The sequence below is a fragment of the Hyla sarda genome, chromosome 8 (assembly GCF_029499605.1).
Source record: "Hyla sarda isolate aHylSar1 chromosome 8, aHylSar1.hap1, whole genome shotgun sequence".
Lineage (NCBI taxonomy): Eukaryota > Metazoa > Chordata > Amphibia > Anura > Hylidae > Hyla > Hyla sarda.
The window spans coordinates 12,534,516-12,546,856 of NC_079196.1; the positions used below are offsets into that span (position 1 = coordinate 12,534,516).

A 12,341-nucleotide genomic window follows, 5' to 3' on the forward strand; every position below is an offset into this window, starting at 1 on the left:
GAATAGTATTAGAGTGCCCTCTATGAATAGTACAGCAGAGTGCCCCTTATGAATAATACAGCAGAGTGCCCCTTATGAATAATACAGCAGAGTGCCCCCTATGAATAGTACAGCAGAGTGCCCCCCTATGAATAGTACAGCAGAGTGCCCCCTATGAATAGTATAAGAGAGCCCCCTATGAATAGTATTAGAGTACCCCCTATGAATAGTACAGCAGAGTGCCCCCTATGAATAGTACAGCGGAGTGCCCCCTATGAATAGTACAGCAGAGTTCCCCCTATGAATAGTACAGCAGAGTGCCCCCTATGAAAAGTACAGCAGAGTGCTCCCTATGAATAGTACTAGAGTTCCCCCTATGAATAGTACAGCAGAGTGCCCCCTATGAATAGTACAGCAGAGTGCCCCCTATGAATAGTACAGCAGAGTGCCCCCTATGAATAGTATTAGCGTGCCCCCTATGAATAGTATTAGAGTGCCCCCTATGAATAGTACAGCAGAGTGCTCCCTATGAATAGTACTAGAGTTCCCCCTATGAATAGTACAGCAGAGTGCCCCCTATGAATAGTACAGCAGAGTGCCCCCTATGAATAGTACAGCAGAGTGCCCCCTATGAATAGTATTAGCGTGCCCCCTATGAATAGTATTAGAGTGCCCCCTATGAATAGTACAGCAGAGTGCCCCCTATGAATAATACAGCAGAGTGCCCCCTATGAATAGTACAGCAGATTGCCCCCTATGAATAATACAGCAGAGTGCCCCCTATGAATAATACAGCAGATTGCCCCCTATGAATAGTATTAGAGTGCCCTCTATGAATAGTATTAGAGTGCCCCTCATGAATGGTACAGCAGAGTGCCCCCTATGAATAGTACAGCAGAGGGCCCCCTATGAATAGTACAGCAGAGTGCCCCCTATGAATAGTACAGCAGAGTGCCCCCTATGAATAGTACAGCAGAGTGCCCCCTGTGAATAGTACAGCAGAGTGCCCCTTATGAATAATACAGCAGAGTGCCCCCCTATGAATAGTACAGCAGAGTGCCCCCTATGAATAGTATTAGAGTGCCCTCTATGAATAGTATTAGAGTGCCCCTCATGAATGGTACAGCAGAGTGCCCCCTATGAATAGTACAGCAGAGGGCCCCCTATGAATAGTACAGCAGAGTGCCCCCTATGAATAGTACAGCAGAGTGCCCCCTATGAATAGTACAGCAGAGTGCCCCCTGTGAATAGTACAGCAGAGTGCCCCTTATGAATAATACAGCAGAGTGCCCCCCTATGAATAGTACAGCAGAGTGCCCCCTATGAATAGTATTAGAGTGCCCTGTATGAATAGTACAGCAGAGTGCCCCCTATGAATAGTATTAGAGTGCCCCCTATGAATAGTATTAGAGTGCCCCCTATGAATAGTACAGCAGAGTGCCCCCTATGAATAGTACAGTGGAGTGCCCCCTATGAATAGTACAGCAGAGTTCCCCCTATGAATAATACAGCAGAGTGCCCCCTATGAATAGTACAGCAGAGTGCCCCCTATGAATAGTACAGCAGAGTGCCCCCTATGAAAAGTACAGCAGAGTGCCCCCTATGAATAGTATTAGAGTTCCCCCTATGAATAGTACAGCAGAGTGCCCCCTATGAATAGTACAGCAGAGTGCCCCCTATGAATAGTACAGCAGAGTGCCCCCTATGAATAGTATTAGCGTGCCCCCTATGAATAGTACAGCAGAGTGCCCCCTATGAATAGTACAGCAGAGTGCCCCCTATGAATAGTACAGCAGAGTGCCCCCTATGAATAATACAGCAGAGTGCCCCCTATGAATAGTACAGCAGAGTGCCCCTATGAATAATACAGCAGAGTGCCCCCTATGAATAGTACAGCAGAGTGCCCCCTATGAATAGTACAGCAGAGTGCCCCCTATGAAAAGTACAGCAGAGTGCCCCCTATGAATAGTATTAGAGTTCCCCCTATGAATAGTACAGCAGAGTGCCCCCTATGAATAGTACAGCAGAGTGCCCCCTATGAATAGTATTAGCGTGCCCCCTATGAATAGTATTAGAGTGCCCCCTATGAATAGTACAGCAGAGTGCCCCCTATGAATAGTACAGCAGAGTGCCCCCTATGAATAATACAGCAGAGTGCCCCCTATGAATAGTATTAGAGTGCCCCCTATGAATAGTACAGCAGAGTGCCCCCTATGAATAATACAGCAGAGTGCCCCCTATGAATAATACAGCAGAGTGCCCCCTATGAATAGTACAGCAGATTGCCCCCTATGAATAATACAGCAGAGTGCCCCCTATGAATAGTATTAGAGTGCCCCCTATGAATAGTATTAGAGTGCCCTCTATGAATAGTATTAGAGTGCCCCCTATGAATAGTACAGCAGAGTGCCCCCTATGAATAGTATTAGAGTGCCCCCTATGAATAGTACAGCAGAGTGCCCCCCTATGAATAGTACAGCAGAGTGCCCCCTATGAATAATACAGCAGAGTGCCCCCCTATGAATAGTATTAGAGTGCCCCCTATGAATAATACAGCAGAGTGCCCATGTAAAGATACAGAAGCTTGCTCTCATCAATGTTAGCAGGGTGCCTCTTATAAATCATAAAGCAAAATGCCCCAATAAATAATGCCAGCAGAGTGCCCCATATGAATAGTGCATCAGAATGCCCCCATAATTACTGCCAGAAGAGTTCCTTTATATAAATACAGCAGTGTGGGTTATAAATGTTAGCAGAGTGTGCCCTATAAATACTCCAGTAGCATGTCCCCCATAAATAATGCTAGTAGTGTGCCCCCATACATAATGTTCTATAGAGAGTATGGGGACTGTGTAAATATACATCGGAAGTAACAGTCTGCAGGATTACTTAAAGAGTGGTATAGATTTATATGATGTGGGTATAAAGACTAGATTGATAGGGAACAAAAGTCTGCAGAGATGTACAGAGTTATACAGTGTTAGTATTAGGACTGTGCAGGATACAGGGAGGGACAGTCTGCAGAGTTGTATAGGGTTCTTTAGTGTGTAGTATTCTGGGGAGAAACAGTCTGCAGAGTTGTGTAGGGTTCTTTAGTGTGTAGTAATATGGGGAGTGACAGTCTGCAGAGTTGTATAGGGTTCTTTAGTGTGTAGTAATATGGGGAGTAACAGTCTGCAGAGTTGTATAGGGTTCTTTAGTGTGTAGTATTCTGGGGAGAAACAGTCTGCAGAGTTGTATAGGGTTCTTTAGTGTGTAGTAATCTGGGGAGTAACAGTCTGCAGAGTTGTATAGGGTTCTTTAGTGTGTAGTAATCTGGGGAGTAACAGTCTGCAGAGCTGTATAGGGTTCTTTAGTGTGTAGTAATATGGGGAGTGACAGTCTGCAGAGTTGTATAGGGTTCTTTAGTGTGTAGTAATATGGGGAGTAACAGTCTGCAGAGTTGTATAGGGTTCTTTAGTGTGTAGTAATCTGGGGAGTAACAGTCTGCAGAGCTGTATAGGGTTCTTTAGTGTGTAGTAATATGGGGAGTGACAGTCTGCAGAGTTGTATAGGGTTCTTTAGTGTGTAGTAATATGGGGAGTAACAGTCTGCAGAGTTGTATAGGGTTCTTTAGTGTGTAGTAATATGGGGAGTAACAGTCTGCAGAGTTGTATAGGGTTCTTTAGTGTGTAGTAATATGGGGAGTAACAGTCTGCAGAGTTGTATAGGGTTCTTTAGTGCATGTATATGAGGAGTGATAGTCTGCAGAGTTGTATAGGGTTCTTTAGTGTGTAGTAATATGCGGAGTAACAGTCTGCAGAGTTGTATAGGGTTCTTTAGTGTGTAGTATTCTGGGTAGTAACAGTCTGCGGAGTTGTATAGGGTTCTTTAGTGTGTAGTAATATGGGGAGTGACAGTCTGCAGAGTTGTTTAGGGTTCTTTATTGTGTAGTAATATGGGGAGTGACAGTCTGCAGAGTTGTATAGGGTTCTTTAGTGTGTAGTAATATGGGGAGTGACAGTCTGCAGAGTTGTTTAGGGTTCTTTATTGTGTAGTAATATGGGGAGTGACAGTCTGCAGAGTTGTATAGGGTTCTTTAGTGTGTAGTAATCTGGAGAGTGACAGTCTGCAGAGTTGTATAGGGTCCTTTAGTGTGTAGTATTCTGGGGAGAAACAGTCTGCAGAGTTGTATAGGGTTCTTTAGTGTGTAGTAATATGGGGAGTAACAGTCTGCAGAGTTGTATAGGGTTCTTTAGTGTGTAGTAATATGGGGAGTGACAGTCTGCAGAGTTGTATAGGGTTCTTTATTGTGTAGTAATATGGGGAGTGACAGTCTGCAGAGTTGTTTAGGGTTCTTTATTGTGTAGTAATATGGGGAGTGACAGTCTGCAGAGTTGTATAGGGTTCTTTAGTGTGTAGTATTCTGGGTAGTAACAGTCTGCAGAGTTGTATAGGGTTCTTTAGTGTGTAGTAATATGAGGAGTAACAGTCTGCAGAGTTGTATAGGGTTCTTTATTGTGTAGTAATATGGGGAGTGACAGTCTGCAGAGTTGTTTAGGGTTCTTTATTGTGTAGTAATATGGGGAGTGACAGTCTGCAGAGTTGTATAGGGTTCTTTAGTGTATAGTAATCTGGGGAGTGACAGTCTGCAGAGTTGTATAGGGTTCTTTAGTGTGTAGTAATCTGGAGAGTGACAGTCTGCAGAGTTGTATAGGGTTCTTTAGTGTGTAGTAATATGGGGAGTAACAGTCTGCAGAGTTGTATAGGGTTCTTTAGTGCATGTATATGAGGAGTGATAGTCTGCAGAGTTGTATAGGGTTCTTTAGTGTGTAGTAATATGCGGAGTAACAGTCTGCAGAGTTGTATAGGGTTCTTTAGTGTGTAGTATTTTGGGTAGTAACAGTCTGCAGAGTTGTATAGGGTTCTTTAGTGTGTAGTAATATGGGGAGTGACAGTCTGCAGAGTTGTTTAGGGTTCTTTATTGTGTAGTAATATGGGGAGTGACAGTCTGCAGAGTTGTATAGGGTTCTTTAGTGTGTAGTAATCTGGAGAGTGACAGTCTGCAGAGTTGTATAGGGTTCTTTAGTGTGTAGTATTCTGGGTAGTAACAGTCTGCAGAGTTGTATAGGGTTCTTTAGTGTGTAGTAATATGAGGAGTAACAGTCTGCAGAGTTGTATAGGGTTCTTTATTGTGTAGTAATATGGGGAGTGACAGTCTGCAGAGTTGTTTAGGGTTCTTTATTGTGTAGTAATATGGGGAGTGACAGTCTGCAGAGTTGTATAGGGTTCTTTAGTGTATAGTAATCTGGGGAGTGACAGTCTGCAGAGTTGTATAGGGTTCTTTAGTGTGCAGTAATCTGGAGAGTGACAGTCTGCAGAGTTGTATAGGGTTCTTTAGTGTGTAGTATTCTGGGGAGAAACAGTCTGCAGAGTTGTATAGGGTTCTTTAGTGTGTAGTAATATGAGGAGTGACAGTCTGCAGAGTTGTATAGGGTTCTTTAGTGTGTAGTAATATGGGGAGTAACAGTCTGCAGAGTTGTATAGGGTTCTTTAGTGTGTAGTATTCTGGGGAGAAACAGTCTGCAGAGTTGTATAGGGTTCTTTAGTGTGTAGTAATATGGGGAGTGACAGTCTGCAGAGCTGTATAGGGTTCTTCAGTGTGTAGTAATCTGGGGAGTGACAGTCTGCAGAGTTGTATAGGGTTCTTTAGTGTGTAGTAATATGGGGAGTAACAGTCTGCAGAGTTGTATAGGGTTCTTTAGTGTGTAGTAATCTGGGGAGTAACAGTCTGCAGAGTTGTATAGGGTTCTTTAGTGTGTAGTAATCTGGGGAGTGACAGTCTGCAGAGTTGTATAGGGTTCTTTATTGTGTAGTAATATGGGGAGGGACAGTCTGCAGAGTTGTATAGGGTTCTTTAGTGTGCAGTAATATGGGGAGTGACAGTCTGCAGAGTTGTATAGGGTTCTTTATTGTGTAGTAATATGGGGATTGACAGTCTGCAGCGTTGTATAGGGTTCTTTAGTGTGTAGTAATATGGGGAGTGACAGTCTGCAGAGTTGTATAGGGTTCTTTAGTGTGTAGTAATATGGGGAGTAACAGTCTGCAGAGTTGTATAGGGTTCTTTAGTGTGTAGTAATATGGGGAGTGACAGTCTGCAGAGCTGTATAGGGTTCTTTAGTGTGTAGTAATCTGGGAAGTAACAGTCTGCAGAGTTGTATAGGGTTCTTTAGTGTGTAGTAATATGGGGAGTGACAGTCTGCAGAGTTGTATAGGGTTCTTTAGTGTGTAGTAATATGGGGAGTAACAGTCTGCAGAGTTGTATAGGGTTCTTTAGTGTGTAGTAATATGGGTAGTAACAGTCTGCAGAGTTGTATAGGGTTCTTTAGTGTGTAGTAATATGGGGAGTAACAGTCTGCAGAGTTGTGTAGGGTTCTTTAGTGTGTAGTAATATGGGGAGTGACAGTCTGCAGAGTTGTATAGGGTTCTTTAGTGTGTAGTAATATGGGGAGTAACAGTCTGCAGAGTTGTATAGGGTTCTTTAGTGTGTAGTAATATGGGGAGTAACAGTCTTCAGAGTTGTATAGGGTTCTTTAGTGTGTAGTAATATGGGGAGTGACAGTCTGCAGAGCTGTATAGGGTTCTTCAGTGTGTAGTAATATGGGGAGTGACAGTCTGCAGAGTTGTATAGGGTTCTTTAGTGTGTAGTAATATGGGGAGTGACAGTCTGCAGAGCTGTATAGGGTTCTTCAGTGTGTAGTAATATGGGGAGTGATAGTCTGCAGAGTTGTATAGGGTTCTTTAGTGTGTAGTAATCTGGGGAGTAACAGTCTGCAGAGTTGTATAGGGTTCTTTAGTGTGTAGTAATCTGGGGAGTAACAGTCTGCAGAGTTGTATAGGGTTCTTTAGTGTGTAGTAATATGGGGAGTAACAGTCTGCAGAGTTGTATAGGGTTCTTTAGTGTGTAGTAATATGGGGAGTGACAGTCTGCAGAGTTGTATAGGGTTCTTTAGTGTGTAGTAATCTGGGGAGTGACAGTCTGCAGAGTTGTATAGGGTTCTTTAGTGTGTAGTAATATGGGGAGTAACAGTCTGCAGAGTTGTATAGGGTTCTTTAGTGTGTAGTAATATGGGGAGTGACAGTCTGCAGAGTTGTATAGGGTTCTTTAGTGTGTAGTAATCTGGGGAGTGACAGTCTGCAGAGTTGTATAGGGTTCTTCAGTGTGTAGTAATATGGGGAGTGACAGTCTGCAGAGCTGTATAGGGTTATATAGTCAGGGTATTAGGACTGTGTAGGATACATAAGGAGTGACGGTCTGCAGACTTGGCTGGAGTTGCGCCCCTCGCTCATTGGCCGCCGGTTCCTCCACAGCTGGTCCCCCCTTCTCCCCACCCAGACTCCAGACTCTGCAGATGGAGGAGGTGGAAGGATTCTGCTCTGAAACCTCCAGGAACAATGATCTGAGGCTTCCAGTATGGGGGTCTGTGGTGGGACCACTGCCCTCCTCATGTGCTGTGAGTACCCGACCCTGCACCACACCAAGGGTGCGAAGACATCATCAGAAGGGTGCTGGGTGATGAGGGGACACTGTATATAGGGGAGGTGATGAGGTGACAGTATATATAGGGGGTGATGAGGGGACACTGTATATAGGGGAGGTGAGGAGGTGACACTGTATATAGGGAAGGTGATGAGGGGACACTATATATAGGGGAGGTGATGAGGTGACAGTATATATAGGAGGTGATGAGGTGAAAGTATATATAGGAGGTGATGAGGGGACACTATATATAGGGGGTGATGAGGTGACACTGTATATAGGGGAGGTGAGGAGGTGACAGTATATATAGGAGGTGATGAGGGGACACTATATATAGGGGAGGTGATGAGGTGACACTGTATATAGGGGAGGTCAGGAGGTGACAGTATATAGGGGAGGTGAGGAGGTGACAGTATATATAGGGGAGGTGATGAGGGGACACTATATATAGGGGAGGTGAGGAGGTGACAGTATATATAGGGGGTGATGAGGGGACACTGTATATAGGGGAGGTGAGGAGGTGACAGTATATATAGGGGAGGTGAGGAGGTGACACTGTATATAGGGAAGGTGATGAGGGGACACTATATATAGGGGAGGTGATGAGGTGACACTGTATATAGGGGAGGTGAGGAGGTGACAGTATATATAGGAGGTGATGAGGGGACACTATATATAGGGGGTGATGAGGTGACACTGTATATAGGGGAGGTGAGGAGGTGACAGTATATATAGGAGGTGATGAGGGGACACTATATATAGGGGAGGTGATGAGGTGACACTGTATATAGGGGAGGTGAGGAGGTGACAGTATATAGGGGAGGTGAGGAGGTGACACTGTATATAGGGGAGGTGAGGAGGTGACAGTATATATAGGGGGTGATGAGGGGACACTATATATAGGGGAGGTGATGAGGTGACACTGTATATAGGGGAGGTGATGAGGTGACACTGTATATAGGGGAGGTGAGGAGGTGACAGTATATATAGGGGGTGATGAGGGGACACTATATATAGGGGAGGTGATGAGGTGACACTGTATATAGGGGAGGTGATGAGGGGACACTATATATAGGGGAGGTGATGAGGTGACACTGTATATAGGGGAGGTGATGAGGGGACACTATATATAGGGGAGGTGATGAGGTGACACTGTATATAGGGGAGGTGAGGAGGTGACAGTATATATAGGAGGTGATGAGGGGACACTATATATAGGGGGTGATGAGGTGACACTGTATATAGGGGAGGTGAGGAGGTGACAGTATATAGGGGAGGTGAGGAGGTGACACTGTATATAGGGGAGGTGAGGAGGTGACAGTATATAGGGGAGGTGAGGAGGTGACAGTATATATAGGGGATGATGAGGTGACTGTATGTATATAGGGGAGGTGATGAGGTGACAGTATATATAGGGGGGGTGATGAGGTGACAGTATATATAGGGGAGGTGAGGAGGTGACAGTATATATAGGGGGGGGTGATGAGGTGACAGTATATATAGGGGAGGTGAGGAGGTGACAGTATATAGGGGAGGTGATGAGGTGACACTATATATAGGGGAGGTGATGAGGTGACACTGTATATAGGGGAGGTGATGAGGTGACAGTATATATAGGGGGGGTGATGAGGGGACACTATATATAGGGGAGGTGATGAGGTGACACTGTATATAGGGGAGGTGATGAGGTGACAGTATATATAGGGGAGGTGATGAGGTGACACTGTATATAGGGGAGGTGATGAGGTGACACTGTATATAGGGGAGGTGATGAGGTGACACTGTATATAGGGGGTGATGAGGTGACACTGTATATAGGGGAGGTGATGAGGTGACACTGTATATAGGGGAGGTGATGAGGTGACACTGTATATAGAGGAGGTGATGAGGTGACACTATATATAGGGGAGGTGATGAGGTGACACTGTATATAGGGGAGGTGATGAGGTGACACTATATATAGGGGAGGTGAGGAGGTGACAGTATATAAGGGAGGTGATGAGGTGACACTGTATATAGGGGAGGTGATGAGGTGACACTGTATATAGGAGAGGTGATGAGGTGACACTGTATAAAGGGGGTGATGAGGTGACAGTATATATAGGGGAGGTGATGAGGTGACACTGTATATAGGGGAGGTGATGAGGTGACAGTATATATAGGGGAGGTGATGAGGTGACACTGTATATAGGGGAGGTGATGAGGTGACACTGTATATAGGGGAGGTGATGAGGTGACACTGTATATAGGGGAGGTGATGAGGTGACACTGTATATAGGGGAGTTGATGAGGTGACACTATATATAGGGGAGGTGATGAGGTGACACTGTATATAGGGGAGGTGATGAGGTGACACTATATATAGGGGAGGTGAGGAGGTGACAGTATATAGGGGAGGTGATGAGGTGACACTGTATATAGGGGAGGTGATGAGGTGACACTGTATATAGGGGAGGTGATGAGGTGACACTGTATATAGGGGGTGATGAGGTGACACTGTATATAGGGGAGGTGATGAGGTGACAGTATATATAGGGGAGGTGAGGTGACAGTATATATAGGGGAGGTGAGGAGGTGACAGTATATAGGGGAGGTGAGGAGGTGACAGTATATATAGGGGAGGTGATGAGGTGACACTGTATATAGGGGAGGTGATGAGGTGACAGTATATATAGGGGAGGTGAGGAGGTGACAGTATATAGGGGAGGTGATGAGGTGACAGTATATATAGGGGAGGTGATGAGGTGACACTGTATATAGGGGAGGTGATGAGGGGACACTATATATAGGGGAGGTGAGGAGGTGACAGTATATATAGGGGAGGTGATGAGGTGACAGTATATATAGGGGAGGTGATGAGGTGACAGTATATATAGGGCAGGTGATGAGGTGACACTGTATATAGGGGAGGTGATGAGGTGACAGTATATATAGGGGAGGTGATGAGGTGACAGTATATATAGGGGAGGTGATGAGGTGACACTGTATATAGGGGAGGTGACGAGGTGACAGTATATATAGGGGAGGTGATGAGGTGACGCTGTATATAGGGGAGGTGATGAGGTGACAGTATATAGGGGGTGATGAGGTGACACTGTATATAGGGGAGGTGATGAGGTGACAGTATATATAGGGGATGTGAGGAGGTGACAGTATATATAGGGGAGGTGAGGAGGTGACAGTATATAGGGGAGGTGAGGAGGTGACAGTATATATAGGGGAGGTGATGAGGTGACAGTATATATAGGGGAGGTGATGAGGTGACAGTATATATAGGGAAGGTGATGAGATGATACTGTATATAGGGGAGGTGATGAGGTGACAGTATATAGGGGAGGTGATGAGGTGACACTATATATAGGGGAGGTGATGATCTGACACTGTATATAGGGGAGGTGATGAGGTGACAGTATATATAGGGGAGGTGATGAGGTGACACTGTATATAGGGGAGGTGATGAGGTGACACTGTATATAGGGGAGGTGATGAGGTGACACTGTATATAGGGGAGGTGATGAGGTGACACTGTATATAGGGGAGGTGATGAGGTGACACTGTATATAGGGGAGGTGATGAGGTGACAGTATATATAGGGGAGGTGATGAGGTGACAGTATATATAGGGGAGGTGATGAGGTGACACTGTATATAGGGGAGGTGATGAGGGGACACTATATATAGGGGAGGTGAGGAGGTGACAGTATATATAGGGGAGGTGATGAGGTGACAGTATATATAGGGGAGGTGATGAGGTGACAGTATATATAGGGCAGGTGATGAGGTTACACTGTATATAGGGGAGGTGATGAGGTGACAGTATATATAGGGGAGGTGATGAGGTGACACTGTATATAGGGGAGGTGATGAGGTGACAGTATATATAGGGGAGGTGACAGTATATATAGGGGAGGTGATGAGGGGACACTATATATAGGGGAGGTGAGGAGGTGACAGTATATATAGGGGAGGTGATGAGGTGACACTGTATATAGGGGAGGTGAGGAGGTGACACTATATATAGGGGAGGTGATGAGGTGACACTGTATATAGGGGAGGTGATGAGGTGACAGTATATAGGGGATGATGAGGTGACACTGTATATAGGGGAGGTGATGAGGTGACAGTATATATAGGGGAGGTGAGGAGGTGACAGTATATATAGGGGAGGTGAGGAGGTGACAGTATATATAGGGGAGGTGAGGAGGTGACAGTATATAGGGGAGGTGAGGAGGTGACAGTATATATAGGGGAGGTGATGAGGTGACAGTATATATAGGGGAGGTGATGAGGTGACAGTATATATAGGGAAGGTGATGAGGTGATACTGTATATAGGTGAGGTGATGAGGTGACAGTATATAGGGGAGGTGAGGAGGTGACAGTATATAGGGGAGGTGATGAGGTGACAGTATATATAGGGAAGGTGATGAGGTGATACTGTATATAGGGGAGGTGATGAGGTGACTGTATGTATATAGGGGAGGTGATGAGGTGACAGTATATAGGGGAGGTGATGAGGTGACACTGTATATAGGGGAGGTGATGAGGTGACACTATATATAGGGGAGGTGATGAGGTGACTGTATATAGGGGAGGTGATGAGGTGACTGTATATAGGGGAGGTGATGAGGTGACAGTATATAGGGGAGGTGATGAGGTGACATTGTATATAGGGGAGGTGATGAGGTGACACTATATATAGGGGAGGTGATGAGGTGACAGTATATATAGGGAAGGTGATGAGGTGACACTGTATATAGGGGAGGTGATGAGGTGACTGTATATAGGGGAGGTGATGAGGTGACTGTATATAGGGGAAGTGATGAGGTGACAGTATATAGGGGA

General features: G+C 45.3%; 1 protein-coding gene across 2 annotated transcripts in view; it reads left to right on the top strand.

Moving 5' to 3' along the window:
- LOC130284973 (TGF-beta receptor type-2-like) overlaps positions 1 to 12,341 on the top strand; it is an 85,800-nt gene that overhangs the window by 2,611 nt on the left and 70,848 nt on the right. The window contains exon 1 of one of the 2 annotated variants that reach the window (XM_056535979.1): positions 7,336 to 7,472. The exons of the other annotated variant lie outside the window; for it this stretch is intronic. Coding sequence (XP_056391954.1) covers positions 7,433 to 7,472 — 40 coding nt within the window. The 5' untranslated portion in view covers positions 7,336 to 7,432. Of the gene's footprint in view, positions 1 to 7,335; positions 7,473 to 12,341 lie in introns of those variants that run through there. 2 annotated transcript variants of the gene reach the window in all.